General features: G+C 35.7%; 3 protein-coding genes and 1 long non-coding RNA gene across 4 annotated transcripts; 1 reads left to right on the forward strand and 3 right to left on the reverse strand.

Moving 5' to 3' along the window:
• Positions 1-698: 698 nt before the first annotated feature.
• Positions 699-2,912, reverse strand: LOC116416642 (ras guanine nucleotide exchange factor P-like). The gene is made up of 7 exons (XM_031925684.1): positions 1,759-2,912; positions 1,650-1,691; positions 1,542-1,583; positions 1,414-1,455; positions 1,190-1,328; positions 927-1,101; positions 699-852 (listed from the first exon to the last, which is right to left on the reverse strand). Exons 1-7 carry the CDS (start codon positions 2,253-2,255, stop codon positions 806-808), a joined length of 984 nt encoding a protein of 327 aa, XP_031781544.1. The 5' UTR covers positions 2,256-2,912; the 3' UTR covers positions 699-805.
• LOC116416659 lies at positions 2,520-13,380 on the reverse strand. The gene is made up of 3 exons (XM_031925768.1): positions 13,197-13,380; positions 12,916-13,028; positions 2,520-4,554 (listed from the first exon to the last, which is right to left on the reverse strand). Exon 3 carries the CDS (start codon positions 4,524-4,526, stop codon positions 2,520-2,522), a length of 2,007 nt encoding a protein of 668 aa, XP_031781628.1. The 5' UTR covers positions 4,527-4,554; positions 12,916-13,028; positions 13,197-13,380.
• LOC103316340 lies at positions 7,846-9,061 on the reverse strand. Its single transcript, XM_008209646.3, has 2 exons — positions 8,672-9,061; positions 7,846-8,601 (listed from the first exon to the last, which is right to left on the reverse strand). The coding sequence occupies exons 1-2, from the start codon at positions 9,054-9,056 to the stop codon at positions 8,390-8,392; spliced, it is 597 nt and encodes a 198-aa protein (XP_008207868.1). The 5' UTR covers positions 9,057-9,061; the 3' UTR covers positions 7,846-8,389.
• Positions 13,381-15,059: 1,679 nt separating the features above from the next.
• LOC116416643 lies at positions 15,060-18,272 on the forward strand. The gene is made up of 4 exons (XR_004226983.1): positions 15,060-15,361; positions 15,585-15,950; positions 16,139-16,263; positions 17,982-18,272. It is a non-coding gene; the product is annotated as an uncharacterized LOC116416643 (long non-coding RNA).
• The last annotated feature ends 718 nt before the right edge of the window (positions 18,273-18,990 follow it).

Consider the following 18,990-nt stretch of genomic DNA (forward strand, 5'->3'; position numbering starts at 1 on the left):
TGAAGGGAGCCCCACCGCCGCTCCCTTCTGTGGGGCTCAACCAATGCAATAGCCCCTCCAACGCTCTCTTACACTTTTAACACTACCTACGAACAATAAAAAAACTAATACAAAAGAAAAATGTAATAACGAGCAAAAATTATTGATGAAAACAAACTGTAAGAGAGCGTTCAGATAAAAAAATATAGATCATTTATAAAAACAAATTAATTGAAGAAACAAAAAGCAAAACCGATCTATATTTTTCTATTAAGCTGCAAAGAAAGTACATGGATTAAATGAACAAAAGAACATCAATAAATAAAGGGGCGACTTAGTTCATTCCGGGTAGAGATCCTCGTCCGACGGTTGAAGGTCATCCTGGTTTTCATTGATCGACTTTGAACCGTAGTCGTCGAAGTACGTATCCGGCTCATCCAGTGCTTCTTCTTCCTGTTCCTTGAAGTCTTCGTTTTCTTCAGCTTCTTCTTCTTTATATTCTTCAGCTTCTTCTCCTTCTTCGTCTTGTTCTTCCTCGATGACCTGCGTATCGTCGAACTGGTCTTCGTCGACCTCTTCGTCTCCATCGCTGGGCTGCTGTTGGTCCATGAGCTGGTTGTCGATGGGCTGATGTACTTCGCCCCCAAGGAGTGGTTTGAGGTCGTACTCGTACTCCATATTTCCTACCGCGTTATTCTGCGGTGGATCATTTTGGCGTTGCCTCTTGAAAGGAAGCGATTATTCGGCCGGTGGTGCAGCTCTCTTGCTTTGACGACGATAAGCTTCCTTACTGCTCTTCAAAGCTTTCGTCATCGCAGTCGCAAATTCATCCTTCTTCGGCTTCCTGAGGAGTTCCTTCAAGATGGGCATTGCCTATGCATTAAAAGAAAAGATTTAAATTAATTCAACTATATCGACAAAAAAACAATAAATTCAGATATACATACCACTGCAGGCTAAAGCGAAACGCGTATCTTTTAACGCCAAAATATTGTTGTCCGACTTGGATCCATGCCAAGTGACATTCCGGAACAAATCTTCGTGAAACTTGAAGCAGGCTTTGAAATAAATCGCTGCAGCGTCAGTTTCATTCGCACCTCCAAGGTATCTCAAGTAATGGACCTGAAAATACACATTAAATTAATTAGTGAATGGTTATTAAAATATCATACAATCAAGCGTCTTTATTAAAGTGAATAAAAATTGTTACGAGAGCATCAAACTGATCATCAGCGAGATGATCGAAGGCAACAATGTCAGCCGTTGTTTTAAATGGCAAAAATTCTGGACGAGTTCTCGTTGCAGAAGATTGCGCGGCTGCCAAGTTTTTCAGGATGTTATAAATCACTCTAGAAAATAATCAATAATTAATTTTCATTAATTACAAAATATTACTCAATATATGGATATTGGAATAAAATGGTCGCCACGTACGTCAGCTTTTGTTCCATTTTCTTCAGTCTCTCATCGGATGAACTGGAAATGAAAATATTAATACAATATAAGTAAATTATAAATTATATTGATTACAATTTTGATTGATGGTATAATTTGTAGCATACCTTGTCACATCCTTAAACTGCTTCAGCGTCTCTCCGATCCCGCTAAAAACGTAAGTATAAATTGATTTAATTTGTTGAAATATATTATGCGAATAATATATATCATACCGTTGCGTTCCTTCGAGGGCTGCCAGTCTTCTGTTGACGGAGCTGCGATTACAATTAAATGAGTCAAAATACATTTTTCACTCTCAAATATTTAATTATAAAAACGCACTCCAATGTCTCCCGTGGTGGTTCATTGAGCACATCATTGCGTTGTGCTCGTGGTGCTGGTGGTACCAGCTCCTTCTGCTGCGTGTTTCGATACGCTGGTGGTTGCTGAGGATGCAGCATTTTCCGCTGAAGCGGTTGCTGCTGCTGCTGCGGTTTCTTCTGCGGTAGTGGTTTCCGCTGATGCTGCTGCGATGGTTGTTGCTGCAGTTTCGGTTGCTGCTGCTGTAGCTGCTGTAGAGGCTTACGCTGCGTTATTGCTGCTTGCTGCAGCGGGCTTCGGTGCGATGGTGGTTCCTGCAGCGATTTTGTATGCGGTGGTACTTGCTGCCGCTGTTGTTCTTTCAGCAGCCGTTGAGAGAGAGTTGATGTCTCAGTCAAAAAAGCACTCCTCCCGAAGCTCCCTGTAGACACGGAGAAGGAAGACATCTTCTTCGTGAGCTTGGTTGCTGCGATGTTAGTTGGAAGCGCTCCCAAATTCTTCCTTTTTTTGTCAGCCATGCTAGTAAAAAACGAAACACAAGAAGAAAGGAAGAAGTAGGCTACAAAATGAAGATTTAATTTTCTAAGCTAGTAGACATAATTTTTACGACGACGAAAAATTGAGAATTTGACTCTATTGTCGGAATTTCGGGAGACCAGTAAGGCATCCTGAAACACTTAGCTGTGACTTGATTTAGAGAAACTAACGTCAATTGTGGAATCGGTAGAGAGCAGAGAAAAATACCGACTAATGATGAATCACACGGAAGTTTGAAAAGGTCCTCAACTTTTGAAAAAAACTCGTAAAAGAAGATGACATCCCTTTCTTTCGTAATCGATAATATTTTTGATGACACCGATAGAGCCATTTTTAAGCATTACAGTGCTATCCTGCTGTGAAGTGGATAAGTGAATATCCCCAGTAATAACTTTCTGATATTGTTTACCGTTTTCATCATTATTATTAACGATCACGGAGGAGGGTGTCGGACCATTAACGTGATTTCTAACAAATTGCAAATGATTTGGATCAACATATGGTTTCGATGCTGTACAACAACTTTCATGAATTCTATTTGAAATTTGCTGCAAATGCTGATTCGGTTTCCGACACAATTTCCGACAAAAGGTCATATTATTTTCGTACGGAAAAGCTGAGAACGAATCCAAGTGTCCAAATGATCGAGCGTCATCCGAAAGATGCAGTAAAGAGTGGGTATTAAAAGACAAAAATTCTACGCCATACACATCGGAGGCCAACTCGACGAAAGTTTCAATGCACTCTTGGGCGAAATCGATAGCTTGTGGCGTGTGATGGGGATCAGCGAGAATTCTGATAGCTACGTGCAACAAAACAAAGTGCTTATAAACAGCTGAATTGACCAAACCATTGAAAACGTTGACACCGCTGTAAAGAAGAATTTGTCTGTGCTCGGTGGCTTTAAATTTGCCATGCTTGTCAATATTGACAGGTTTCCGAGCAAAGTCTCGAGGACAGAATTTCGATACCTGCTCTAATCGATCGGTTACAAGTTTGATGTGATTTGCGGAGAGCTTGACCGATTTCACAAATCTACCGTCGATTACACCTTGTAGGATTTTGTCCATTATACCAAGGCACACTAGATGCATGTAATCGAAGACGGTATTAGAAACTATATCAAAAGGAAGATCTGCAAGAGGAGTCTGCTCAACCATCTTGTGATGGTCATGATCAATTCTTGACCTGTATTCATCTTCCGTGCGCAAATGGTGTTTGGTTCCCTTGTAAACCATAACACCTGAACGAACGGATTCGCCTTGCACGCAACACCTGGAACAAGGACTTCGAGAATTGTGGCTTCGATGACACAAGACGAAAGCTCGAGCGAGTGCGTCCGCAACGAAACATCTTAATTTTATGCATCTATTTTTGTCACCGAATTGAACACCATCTTGCAGTAAGAAGCGCATATCCGTTACGAAGAAATGAAAAAATTCCACGACAGACGTTGGTTTTTTGGAACTTCGAAAAATACCGACCATTTCTGGAGAGCTCGATGGAATATTAGCTATACGTATCTGTATGGGCCACATTAAAATATTACCAGCTTTGTCGAGCGAGGCTTCATCCGTGCTAAAATCTAGTTGAAGAACATCGGGAATCATCAAAACAGCAGCAGATTGAAGAATTTTTTTTATTGCACCTTCTGTACCTAAGTGGAGATACTCGCCACCTGCAAGGCTACTAATCGGAGATAACGAATATACCGGCGTTTTTAGAATTGTTCGAGGATCAATGTGAATATCTGAGAAGCAACTGTGACTTTTCAAGGCTAATAAAACTGCCTTTATTTGACGATGCGTCATATTTTGTTCAGTGAACACCGCGGCAAGCCTATCTTCGAAATCCGGTAAACTCTCCTTTCTTTGAAATGACGCAGTTGTCGAACACGACATTGAATCAGAATCACGTCGACCTGGATCATCATCATCATTATCATCATCATTATCATTATCATCGTTACGTACGAAACACCGCTCATCCTGAGCATTCCCCATGGACGGATAAACATTAGGATGCTGCGATGAATCATTATCGGAGAGGAGCCCTACTACATCGTCGGAAGCCGAAAAAACATCATCTTCGACAATCGAGTTTATGGAGGGAACACGACTGCTCTCAGCAAGCAAGCTCTTTTTCAAGCATTCATTATGGGCTCGCTCAAGCAAGCGATTTCTTCGCTTCCTGTACTCATGAGACAAAGATTCCGCTGGTTTCCTTGTACGCAAGTGTCGTATAGCAAACATGTTCTCTTTTGTAGAAAATAACACACCTCTGTAAAAAAAAAAGTGAATTAAACAATGTAACGTAGATATTCATGAAAATTCTCAATTTCTATTAATTAGAGTAACAAATCAGTACTTTCCGCTCTACTATTTTATGTCAAAAATTAAAATTATTTAAAACAATAACTACATTTTTATTCAAGAATGCAAAAACAAAAGTACATTACTGTGAAAACGACAATTACTTGAAGTTTATCAATTATTATTGATAAACTTCCAGTAATTGTCGTTTTCAATACTGAGAAATACAGTGAGTGATAAGGAGTCGTGGAGTGAAAAGCCGGGTGTGGATCTTAAGGTAAACTGGTATGCAGAATGCAATTTAATAGCAGATATCCATGTACTTTGTTTTTTCCTCACTTTCATAGTCCTGATACCAAATTTCATCCCTGTAATCAGAAAATTATTAAAATGGCACTGTAATCATTCTTCCGGAGAGGAATGTTTTCAGTGTTATTCGAATAATTTTGTAGCCAAAGATCTGAAACTTGGTGTCACAACTATGAGAGTGAAATAAAAACAAAATATATGAGCACTTGTCGCTACACACATCCTGCGTACCAGTTTACCTGGACACCCCTGCCCGGCTTCTCACAGAATAACTGGAATTTATAAGAAAGATTGTTAAATTCTTTTTCTATTAATTTCAAAATATTATAAAATTGTACCTTGAGATTGAAACAAATATTTGACGTAAGACAGTATATGATTAACTTAGACTGTTAAGGAGGTTCGATACCGAAATGAAAATGGTTAGAAAGTTTTTAAAATAATTTAAAACTGTTAATAAACATGAGAAACGCTTGGTGTAAAAATATCAGATCGATTGCCAATTTAGTTTTTCTAAAAAGTGATATGAAAAATCACGTTCTTATACACAGGCTCTTATGGGAGCTAAGCAAAAAATTTTAATGGGACGTGAATATTTCTGTTGAAAATGGTTAGAGTCGGAAAAAGTAAAGTTGTAATTTCATAATTAAATATTATTGAACGTTTTAAAACAAGAAAATTATGCACTTACAATTTAATTATTGAGATAATAGAATGAATAGGCTACGTTGTGATAAATTTTGACAAACATCTGATTCAATGGAGGGAAATATGGCAACGCTGTACGCTATATTCAACGGTCTGACTGACCCGCTATATTTGAATACCTCGATTGGCTTCTAGTTGGAAATGCAGCAATAATTATTAGAAAATAAATTGGTTATAATCTAAATCAATAACAATGATAAATAGGATTTGATTCTATAAGAGAATCAAAAGTTTTTGCACTTTGCACTATATCATTATATGATAGAAACTTATAAACTAATTTTTCTAATAAAATTACATCACACATGGCATCGTGTGCATCTTTGGTAGGTAAATTCATTAACTGTTCGGCTAACGTAGTTAATTTCAAAGCACCTTTCTCTCTTCTATCAGGAAATCGCTTTCTAAATAAACTTAAGCTATCGCTAAATCCCACAACTATTTTGCGGAATTCTTCTTTTAAAGAAGCTTCTTGTATTCTTAATAGAAGTCGGGAAGAGTCAAAGTTGCAATTATGTGCCACGAATACACAGGGCTTGTTTATCTCAGTTAAAAAAGTTAACAAGTCATTTAAAACTAATCTTATAGGCGATGATTGTACTCTTACTCCACGAAGATACAAATCACTGCCTTCATTGGATAATCCATGTACTGCAGAAGCCTTTGGATTAATACGTTTTGTAGAATTAACGTATTTATTAAAAACGGAATTTTTATACTTCACAGATACTTGTAAAATATCGTCATCCATAGAAAAGCCACCGGTTTCGAGATCGAAAAAAACTATTGCTGTAGAATGTTCAGTTTGATCTTGAATATCGTCTACGAGTTCATTGTTTATAGTACTATTCTCGGTAGAAATATCCGCAGCCATCTTGAATAATCCTATATTACTTTCGTAAGTTGGTCCTTCCATAGCCTCACGTTGATTTTTCAACTGAGCTCGATTTTTTTGAAGAGTATGTCGATGTAATTTGAAAGCTGGTGTTTTAGCTTTATTCGATCGCATTTTTGCAGATCTTGTGATTTGTTCGATGTGTTTAGATAGATGAGATCCAGGACTCAAGTTCCATTTTTGTAATGTGTCTTGAAGATACCTTTCACCTATATTTTTCTGTGCTATGGAACTAGCCACTCGATAATCATATGATTCCGAGCAGTCGTACGGTACAGCTTTTGGCGCTTTTTTAGAAATAATATTATTTAAACTCTCGTTTGCTTGCGTTGAAGCGCAACATACAAAAGTTTCAGCATTGTCAGCTAATCTTTTGAAAACAGTTTTAAGTTCTTCAAAAAGCACCTCATTTTTTAAACCTCCAATTACTGTGCGATGTTCGTAATTTTCTTTGTCTTTTACATATCCACACCACTCACCACATTCATCATGAATATTGAAGGCATGATAAGGAATATTTTTTACAGCAGCTGCCATTTGTATAACATTACCACGATTCTGCGACATAGCATATGTAAAGCATTTATGTAGATATTTTATCGCTTCTGAAGTCAACTCTTTATCTGGATCTTTACTTTTATCAAATTTATACAATAAACTTTTCACACCTTTAGACGTATGATTTTTATCAGACTGTTTTACAATATTATGGTTTACTGCTTTTTTAATTGCACAGATGCTGGAGCTATCATTGTCTCCAATGAAAACTCCCACTTCGAGATTTTCTTCTTTCAACACTGAGCTTCGAGCAACTAATTGTACGGCTACATCTGGCTCCATGGCTTTTGCTGTTCCAAAGTAATTTAATCTACAGTCATGATCAGTCTTGGCACGACCTTTGTCACACATGCGACATTTCCGATTTCTGGTCGCAAAATCTATCACTTTTCCTGATTGACTACCAATTAGATGCCCTACTCCACTCAAACTATCATACTGATATCCTGACCCGCGTATGTGCCAACCCATGTCGTAACTTGCTAAAATTCTTATTTTCTCATTATTATTATTTGAGTCGATAGTTAATGAAGGTTGCGAAACTAATGTAGTTTTCGCATTTTTTGATAAGTCTAGAGGTGTCGTTATGCAATTATCAATGACTGGTAGAGAAGTAGTAGATGAATTCGATGACTGAACTTGATTTTCATCCGCCGTAGAACTTTCTATAAAATTGGGTTCGACGACAATGGGTAACGACGATAAATTAGCTCTTTCTGGAGTGAGAAAATTTGGTTCGATGGAATGTGGTCTAAGGAAAGAGAAATAAAGTAAATATATCACTTTTTATTCAACATCTGTTTTATTTATTAGAAATATCTCATTATTAATTAAGGTTCTATTTCCATAAAATTGAGCAAAAACTGTTAGTATAACTGAATTTCTAAAATAACCAAACTAAAATAAATTTCATTGAAGCCAATTCATACTTTCAATATTTTCTTTATAAATAATGAATTAGAAAATAAAAGTTTAAATATGTAATATACACAAAATTAGTAAATAAGATTTTGATAAACAGCTTGAAAGTTACGTAATTTCACAACTGGGACTACAAAAAAAATCAATCTCCTTACCAAAAATAAATAATTAATCAAAGTTAAGAAATGTACAATTTCATCGTGTAAAAATTAAGGATTAGAATCCATTCTTATGATTTTATATTCTCACTGATCCAAATAAACTTTCGAACGCTTTTGTAGTATGTCTAATTGACTCATCATTGTTCGTTAATAATTAATCAAAATTTAAAAAAATGTACAATTTCAGCGTGTAAAAATCAAAGATTAGAATTCATTCTTATGATTTTAAATTCTCATTGATCCAAATAAACTTACAAACGCTTTTGTAGAATGTCTAATTGACTCTTCGTTAAACGTTTTTCTTCTTTACAAGCTTCTAGACAACTTTCCTTGGCTACGCTCTCAATGACAGGTCCAATTTCTCTTTCGTAAGATTTATAAGTTTTTGCAGTCATGCATGGCATATTCATCGAGCCACAGAATTTTTTTAGAGTTGTATGTCCATTTCCATTGTGTATTGCACCTATAAATGTTAAATTAAATGAAATGTTTGTAAAGACTGTAACATAATACAAAAATCAACATAAACTTACTAAGAGCAGCTTTCGTATTATTATCGTATAAAAGCTGTCCATTAGGTCCTAGATGCACTTTGCTTGTAGGAACAATACTTGTTGCAAGACATTTTCTGCATCTAACCGTAAAATCTGAAGCCAATCCTTTCTTTGCTTCTTTCTCTATGTCTTCAAGAGAAAGAATCTCCGTACAAAATGAACAGTAAAGATGTTGCGCCATAACCTTCAAATCTATAATGCGGCGTCCTTCTATCATGCACTCAGCTTGTTGGTCGTCATCACATTGATTCTTGGTTTGCACTTTTTCCTTTTTTCTCATTAATCCACTTTCTATTTGTTTCATACGCCTTTTATACTGCTTTTCTGTCATTATTTTCCCTTTGTATCTTGGACGCTCATTCATGTTTACGCCGTAGAAACTGTATACAATCTCAGCACAGCTTAGCCACCTTATAAGATTACACGACACTGATATGCAGCGTTGCCAGATTTCACTTCAAAGTTCTGGATGCTTTTAATTAATGAATATGCACTTTTATTCAAATAAAAAGTTAATTGATTCACTTGTAATGCGAAAAAAGGACAAAAGCTAATATTTGTAATAAAAATTCACACATAAATAGAATATTTAGTTCGCTCAAATTAATTTATCTAAGGTTGGTACTACAGCGAGGTCCCCGTGTATAAGCATAGGCGTGCCCCCCGCACCGCCTGCCCCGCCAGAGATCTATCGAACCTCCTTAAGCAACGATTTCAGTCATTCAGTGAAAAGCCGGGTGGATGTTTCAGGTAAACTGGTATACAGAATGCATTTTAATTATTGATTTTGATGCACTTAGTTTTCTGCTCACTACAGGGTGTCCCATTTTAATTTACCACCCCCTAGAACTGGTTAATAATTTGCTCTGAGAAAAAAATGTTTCAAATAAAATTTGTTGGGTTCGAAGGGGGACATCTTTCGGCTATTTTAGCTGTGACCTTGAACATGACCTTCAAGGTCATTTGAAAGTCAAGACCAAATTTTCATATGAAATGTGCATATTTTTATGGCGGATTCGGATTCTACTAAAAAAGAGAAACACTTTTTGTCCGAATCATTTTTTGAAAAAATCCCAAATTTTTGTTGTAAACGGTTTTAAAAAAGTTGAAAAAATCACTAGATATCTCTTATTGCCCCACCCTTTAAAAGAAGTTAAAAATTTTACATTTTATCCGAGGAATTAGAAACGTACACAATTTTACAAATTTAAGTCCAAGTATGACCTTAGCCATGAACTTGTCCTTAACCAACAAGGTCATTCGAAGGTCAGTCAATTTATTTAACGGTAATCCTCGATTTTTATTCCGGCAATTGAAGCTTGGCTATGACCTTGACCTCGAACCTTAAATTCATTTTAAGAAAGAACCATCACTTTAATGGAAAATACTCTCTTTTTCAAAGAAATGAAATTACCAAAAAATTTATTAACAGAACCAAAGTTCATTAGAACGCTAATCTGATTCATTTTTTATCACATGGGGGAAGTTTGCAATCTTCGGGGTGTGTTTGACATTCTCTGGGGCAAGTTTGCAATCTTCGGGGTATGTTTGACATTCTCTGGGGCAAGTTTTACGTCATCTGCGGAAAATTTGACATCATCTGGGGCAAGTTTACGGTCACAACTGGGACAAGTTTGACATCATCTGGGGCAAGTTTGAGCAGTAAGGGGCATGTTTTCAACTGAGAATCAAAATCAAGCTTAGTTTTTTTAATGAAAATTGTACATATTTTAAATCATATTCAGATTCTCTGATAAAGTACGCATCTTTTTAAGAAATATTTTTCTCGTAAATGCTTTATTTCTCGCTAAAAGACATTTTTTTGCTTCGTTATCGTTCTATTGGTAAAGCTTGTAAATTCTTACAGCTCCTCAAAGCTTCTCATCATTAGGTTTTCATTGACTTTCTGAATTTCAGAGCAGAAAAATACTTATAATAAATTATTTCTAGTAAGATTAAATATTCCCTAAAAAATCTACCTACAACAGATAAAGGCTGACTACACGCCAGTAGAGATAGTCAACATGATCAAGATTCTGGGAGAATGTCACGACAATTACAAGGCTGCAGCGAGGCTGTACGCTGAAAGGTATCCGGACGCTCGTCATCCTACTAGGAGGAATATTAAACTTCTAACGATAAGAGCTCAAGGAGGTAACTTAAGAAGGAAGAGGCGACGGACGGGCCCAAGAGAGCATATTGCACTTGGGGTTCGTGCTGTAATTGCCGAGGATCCTCATATTTCGACGCGACAAATTCAGCGAATGCATGGAGTACCCAGATCAACAGTTTCCCGTTTATTGCGTCATTTTAGATTTCATCCATATCACTTGCACCTTACACATGCCATTGAGCCTGGTGATCCTGCCAGGCGACTTAGATTCTGTCAATGGGCGGAAACACGAATGCGCATAGATCCATTTTTCTTTAATCGGACTCTCTTTACAGACGAGGCAAAGTTCGACAATATGGGAGGAGTTAATCTTCATAACGCGCATTATTATGCAGAAGAAAATCCACATTGGCAGCGAGATCACCGTACACAAAGACGGTGGTCAATTAATGTTTGGGCGGGCATAGTTGGGGAATACGTTGTGGGTCCAATTTTTTATGACCGTAATTTAAACGGCGAGCTTTATTTAGATATTCTCGAGAACCAAATTCCACCTCTTCTAGAAAACATTCCGCTAGAAATAAGGCGAGACATGTGGTTCCAGCAAGATGGTGCTCCCGCTCATCGTAGACTACTTGTCAGGAGATTTCTGAACGCGACATACCCAAATAGTTGGATTGGAATTGGTAGTCCAATCTGTGAATTCCCTGCGCGATCGCCAGATTTGACCCCATTGGACTTCTTTCTGTGGGGGGCCGTGAAGCAGAGAGTTTACGCGGAAGCCCCGACGACGGCACAAAATATGATGGAGAGAATTGTTGCAGCATTCCAGGCGTTCACCCCACAAACATTAATAGATGTCCAAAGAAGTTTTCGGCAGAGAATACAAATGTGCATTCAACAAAATGGGCAATTGATAGAGCACTTGAGGCGTTGAAATTTCCGTGACTAGCTGAACGAAGGGGTCTTGCCTCAAGTGGCTGGACGTGAAGGTCTTGCCTTAAGTGGTTGGACGTGAAGGTCTTGCCTTAAGTGGCTGGATAGGGTCTTGCCTTAAGTGGTTGGACGGGGTCTTGCCTTAAGTGGCTGGACGTGAAGGTCTTGCCTTAAGTGATCAAAAGGATACCTCTGTCTTTGTTTGAAGCTAGTAACATTCATCTAAAACAGCTTATTTCTAGGACAAATTCTCTTTTCAGTTAAAGGGAGAGCTACCTATTGATGATCAAAAAATGGTTAAGACAAAAAGTGTTACTTTTTTGGTAGAACCCGAATCTGTGATAAATCTTATTCAAATGACCTTGAAGGTCATGTTCAAGGTCACAGCTGGAATAGCCAAAAGATGCCCCCCTTCTAACCCAACAAATTTTATTTGAAACATTTTTTTCTCAGAGCAAATTTTTAACTTCTTTTAAAGGGTGGGGCAATAAGAGATATTAGTGATTTTTTCAACTTTTTTAAAGCCATTTACAACAAAAATTTGGGGATTTTTAAAAAAATGATTCAGACAAAAAATGTTTCTCTTTTTTAGTAGAATCCGAATCCGCCATAAAAATATGCACATTTCATATGAAAATTTGGTCTTGACTTTCAAATGACCTTGAAGGTTATGTTCAAGGTCGCAGCTAAAATAGCCAAAAGATGCCCCCCTTCGAACCCAACAAATTTTATTTGAAACATTTTTTTCTCAGAGCAAATTATTAACCTGTTTTAGGTGGTGGTAAATTAAAATGGGACACCCTGTATAATAGCTCTGATACCAAGTTTCAAATCAATACGTACAAAATTATTCAACTGGCACTGGAAAGAATCCTCCCCGGATGCATGATTTCCATGCCGTTTGAATAATTTTGCTCTCAAAGAGCTGAAACTCGGTATCAGCACTATAAAAGCAAAAAGAAAACAAAGTACCAGAGTATTTGTTATTCTACTTAATCCTGTACACTACTTTACCTGAAACCAAACACCCGGCTTTTCACTGATAATAGTGTTTTGGCATGGTAGTTAGTAAAACTAAGTAAAACTAAAGTAAAACTCTTTAACAAGAATTTTCAGCCATTCAGATAAAAGCTCAGGATCTAAGAGATACCCAGTAACTAAAATGATAAGGTACCTTTTCAGTTGACGTAGATTGAGTACTTCACTCGATGAAATGCAGAACTGGACTGTTGAGCTGGATCCGCTGCCCTGAGCTGTTGACTGGGTTGATCCAATAAAGTTTTCCACCTAGAAGCACAGTACGATATTAGAATATTGAAGAGTATTACGATGATTCCCTAGAAATATAAGCAGCATTACACATCCTGAGGAGTATACAATATAAAAAAGTTATTAAATGAGCATTGGAAATCAATAAATATATTTCAATGTTAATTAAAATATTTGCTCTATTACCTGCTGGATAAAAAGTACAGTAGAACACTGCCAAAACTGCTGCTGAAGTAAAGCTGTTTCCTGGTGTTGAGGATGGTCAGCAATCCCAAACGAATTTTCCTCGAAAAGAGAGAAATACTTTAGAATTTCCAAAATATTATGAAATGGTTGACAGATGAAAAGAAAGAGAGAAATAGTGTGTGTGTGTGTGTGTGCGTGCGTGTATGTATATATATACATATATATATATAAAACACAAAGACTGATAGATGAATAGAGAGAGAGAGAGAGAGAGAAAAAGAAAAATAAAGGCCGCTCAGGATGGCAAAAGCAGTTGCTTCCTGGACACGCTTCCTCCTGGACAAGCCTCGCTGATGGTAGCCGTAGCCAAGGGTTGCAGTGCCACAGATTTTTGTCTCTCGATTCTCTGAAACTGCGACAATACAAGATAGAAATTTTGCCGACATAACCTTACTTTTACGATCGACTTTTCGCGGATGATATACAATGAACAAGACATCATTTATCGATCTCAAACCTACTTTACACGATTATTCACTTAATAATTTATTAAATTTAAGTGAATTGCAAATGATTTTGGTGCATTTACTATCGAAATATCAAAACAAAAAATCGACTTTTCGGTAATCATTGTCCGATCAAAATCTTCTAGATTTTTTTTCATTTTAATATAAAAAAGACTTGACAAAGTCGTGATTGTACTTACCAAAGAACACTATATCGGTGCAGCTGTTGAAACGTTAAATAATTATTGTTAAACAATATTTATTGAACAATGGAGATTTTTTTCTGTTCACGCGCGAGTCGCTAAGGCAAAAAGGATCGAAAATCTCCCGGTTTCCGCATAGGCAGAGAAATGATGGAATCACATGACCAGCGCCAAATTCAAATGAAACTCAACGATTCATCTCTTAATTATTTATAATAAAGAAAATTTATAAACATTTGAAAAGCTTGTATGACAGCATTTTTATTCAATAGAAATATTGATTTTAAATTATATTCAAAAATTATTTATTTATTTCATAATTGATTTGTAGTTGACATTATTCACATATATTGTTATTAATAATTATAGACTAATGTACGATTATTAATATAATTGAAATACAATTTACCGCTAATAAATCTCAACGCAATAAAAATTTAACAAGGAACGTTAAAAATAATAAGCAGGACGATAGAAATTTGCGCTGATTAAATTTATATAAGTTTTTGCGCACGGTTCGCCAAAATTATGCCGTCACACGGCAAACACGCGTACGCGCGCCACGACATCCCATCAAAGTGCATGGCGATAGAATTCGAGAACGCGTGCCGAGCACGCATTCGTCTTAAAATTGACAAAATCGTGTTCCATGGGATGCTGCTAAAATGTTATCATAATGCGAGCACGATTGGTGGATATCATATATGATTAATGTAACACATCCTCGGTACATGTGCCAAATTTTTAAATGTTCCATTTTCAATGATTTTACAGGTTAATTTGGGCCATTAAAATAGTATAAAAAAATATTGTTTGCAATGCAACTACAAATATCTGTGTTTATATGTATTTTTGTACATATATATACACTCCTAACAATAATGCAACTCGATAAATTATATATATATATGCGATCTACCCATTGCATTATATACGCATAATAGTTATTATGAAAGTAAACGATTCACATTATTATTTGTTTATCTAAAACTTAATGCAAATTTATTTGCTTATGCATTAATTGTTTACCACGTATGTGAATACGTATATTCATTATTATATATCGCATTAATGCACTGCATACATTTCGATTTTTATTTATTTATTTATATCAACGTTATTATTTATTATGCACAATGCTATTGTTTTCTTTGCATGTGTCAATACAACTACCTAATAATTAAATAATTTAATTGTAATCGTTTTCAAAAGTTTGAATAGTACGTTTGAATTCGCGCCGCGCGATACGTGCACTATATATGTGATTTTCCGTTGTCTCTGTCATTGTACTATAGTTAATTAAGCGGGAAACGCAACAAAGTATATTACTTTTTGCTTTGATGATTTCCCTCGTTAACAGCAAAAAACTTCGTTCGCTGAATAATCGTTGAATATCAACAATTGTTTCTGCAAACTTGGATAATCACTTGTGTTATTGCTTAATCAACTCAATTAGGTAAGTTAGAGCTATAATTTTGTTATTTATTAATCAAGTAATTGTCGTGCGGTAAAAGTGAGGTTAGAAAAATCGTTCGCGGAGACGATTTCTTTGTCAATGCCTTATTAATGCAACTTTTGTGCAAATATTTTACAGTCATTATGGCTACATGTACCATTCTTTCAATAATTATTAGTTCAGCAACAAAATTTTGGTACATTCATTTGCTTTTTTTTATCAGACCCGGATAGTCGAAGAATCTTGCCGCATTTCCTGAGGAAGCTGTTGATCGTCGACCCTCGCTTGCGTCCATCTCCAGCTAGAGAGGGGCTGCTCAACAGGTCCTGGAAGCCTCGTCTTCTTCGACTGCACCTGGACATTGAGTTTGTCAGGCAGCTTACACATACATATATTTTCTGTTTCATACACTCCATCCTGCAACTTGATTACTTTTCTTTCATTATTTCTCATTACAACAATAGTTCATATAGACTTTACTCATTCTTTCTTATACTTTCTATTTTCGAGCCTAATATTGTCAACCACACCATCGTCTGGACCATCTACCACACCACAGCACCTGCGGTTCCTAGAATATTATATAAAGGTAAGCAGGATAAATCCTAATTTCTGTTTAATTATTAATTTAATATTTAATTGTATAATTATTTATTTATTTTAAACCTGTCCCTGCAACATTTCCTAATTCACTCAATGATTTCCTATAAACATTTCCTATTTATTCTTCTCAACCGTCTTCCAAATACTTTTTCTAATATAAAATTGTGTTTATAGTTAGCTGAAAAAAAACCACAGACAACAACAGCCACTCAGCGGAAGATAAGAATTGCAGCTTGCTTCTGAGGTACTTCGACAGGTTCAGCTCACCGTACTCACCAATATAGTTGGAATAGCAAAAAGTAAGCTAGGATGTTTATTTATTTACTAAAATCAAGTAACTTCTCTTTATCAAAGTCCCAGCTAGTAAGAGAGTTTTAGTGATAAAACATTTTCAAAGTCTAAGTCTGATAGGTCGAACCCGGGTGTAGCTTGTCAGATAAACATCTGCTCTGAATGCATTTAAATAAAATGTGTCACAGTAATTACTTTTCAAAGTACTGTTAAAGTATCAGTAGAAAATTATAAATATTTATTTTAATAATAATAGATGGTTTTTGGACAATAATGATCTCTGGAGAGACATATTGCCAATACAAAGTGATTGATTTTTAAATAGAGATGTCAAATTTTGTAGACAGTTTTTAAATGTAATTACACAACTTATTACCGTGCCACATTTTATTTCAATGAATTCTATGTATATTCTTACCTGAATAGCCACACCCGGCTTTTGCCTTTTCGACAAGGAATTGTAAGATATAGTGTTATACAAGATATCTTAACATCTGAGACTTTCTTTATAACATTTTATTACATTGTACAGTTCAAAAGTTGATATAAGACTTCATATGATATATCATGTTTCAATTTATTGTCAAAAAGAAAAAAGCCGGGTGTGGCTTTTCAGGTAAGCATATATGTAGATTGCATTAAAATAAAATGTATCATGGTAATTAGTTGTAAAATTGCTTTTAAAACATGTATGCAAATTTACACATCTCTATTTTAGTAATCATTGACTTTTTATTGACAATAATGATCTCTGGGCAGACATGATGTCAGTAAAAAGTCATTAATTTTTGAAATAGAGATATCAAATTTTGTACACAGTTTTCAAATGTAATTACACAACTTATTACCGTGCCACATTTTATTTCAATGCATCTTGAATACATGTTTACCAGAAAGGCAGCACCCGGGTTTCTTGATTTTGATAAACCATTGTGTTTCAATTCTGAACATATATTAGATAAATCATGTACAACAAGATAAATCATATATATTCGATTAACTCTGTTATTTTTTAGTCTTTGCCTAGAGATCCATACTCGTATTTAGATAAAAGTGACTCTACGCTAATGACTATAACTGAGATACAAAAAGTGAACTTATCTCTAAATCTATTCAATGTAGAGCAAAATTGAAAGAGGTCTTTTTTGTTTAGAATAACAATATCAACCTATAAGTACTCTTAGAATTATTGAAAATGTCATTTTTTGAAAAACTTCATTCATCGGCAATTGGCAGCCATTTTGAACTTTTTTAATTTGAGGTCTAGAATCATTTTAAATTTTCGAATAGATTATTTCAATGATTTAGAATAAAAAGTCCCTCAAGTATTTTTCTTCTAAAGTCAATAGATCTTGAGATAGAGAAAGATGATGGTATAAACATGTGATTGGTATAGAGTAATTTTTTTCAAAATCCAGTGACTTGGGAACAAAAATGCTTCAGGGACTTTTTGTTCTAAATGATTTTAATAATCTATTTACAAATATTATTGAACACTCTCTGATCTTTTACTTTTCAAAGATGTATAGATATTGTTAATATTTCTATATCTCTATTTATTTATTTATTTATTTAGTGCTTTATTATTTTTGTATATTTTTAAATCAAAAAAGATCAGGGAGCGTCGGAGGAGCTGATGCTGTGGTCGAGCTTCACGGAGAGGGGCGGTGGTCGGGGCCCCTCTCACCCAAAAATATTAATCATTATTTTTATTTTTAAATTTAAGCACCATCAGAAGCGCAGCCAGGAATATGCGTCAAAATTAGGATTATCTTTATAGATAAGTATATTATCTAGCGTTTATAATTTATTCAATTACAAATTTAAATCTGTTTTATATTTATTTGCAGCGGCAGCAGCAAAGTCAACAATAATAACAAGGAAGTGTGCCGATTGTTCTCCTCGCCTCCAGGAGTCGTCCAATTTTCAACTGCTTTATTATTATTTAATATTGTTCGTTTATTAATATTATTATTATTCTTGTTATCATTATATTAGATTGATCAAAGCTCAAAAATTGTTATGTATATTTTATTCGATATCATTGTTATATTTTTATATTTGTACTGCGCTATAGTTTTATTGTTTCAATTGTATTTATTTATTTATATTAATGTTTTAATAAATCATACATATTAATTACCTACAATCCTCATCTGTCTCGATCATTTATTTGCGAGGCTCGGCCTCCAGTAAATGCGAGCACGCATTTCCGGATTTTCCGGAAAAATGCTCGCATTATGCCCGCACGAACCCCTGCATATGCCTGCATACGAGGAGCATGCCGTGCCGTGCGAAAAATACGCGTCCACGAAATCGGGAACATGCGCGCAAAATGCCTGCATACGAACGGCATTATGCTCGCATTTTATCGGCACCCGTGCTGGACAGATCCACCATGGAAGCAAGCAAAATGCTCGGTCATATGCTCGTCATATGACTTTCATGTGCGGATGCAAGTGGACCGTCATGCGTGCCCATTTCGTGCCGGCACGTTTTCAGCATTTTCAGAGCACGCTGTTATCTGCGATATCTGCAGATAATTATTTTGTCGACACGCGTAATGATATTTTTCAAAAATTCGTGGCGGCATTGTGCCAGCCATTCGTCAGCGCGCGTGCCGAATTCCGGAAGATACGATTTTAATCTTTTTACGGATTCTTGCGTTATAAATTATAAGGTTTACTGCAATGTTATCGGAAATAATTGATTTCAGTATTGCGATAAACTTATGT

The sequence above is a fragment of the Nasonia vitripennis genome (genome assembly GCF_009193385.2).
Source record: "Nasonia vitripennis strain AsymCx chromosome 3 unlocalized genomic scaffold, Nvit_psr_1.1 chr3_random0004, whole genome shotgun sequence".
In the NCBI taxonomy this organism is placed as follows: domain Eukaryota; kingdom Metazoa; phylum Arthropoda; class Insecta; order Hymenoptera; family Pteromalidae; genus Nasonia; species Nasonia vitripennis.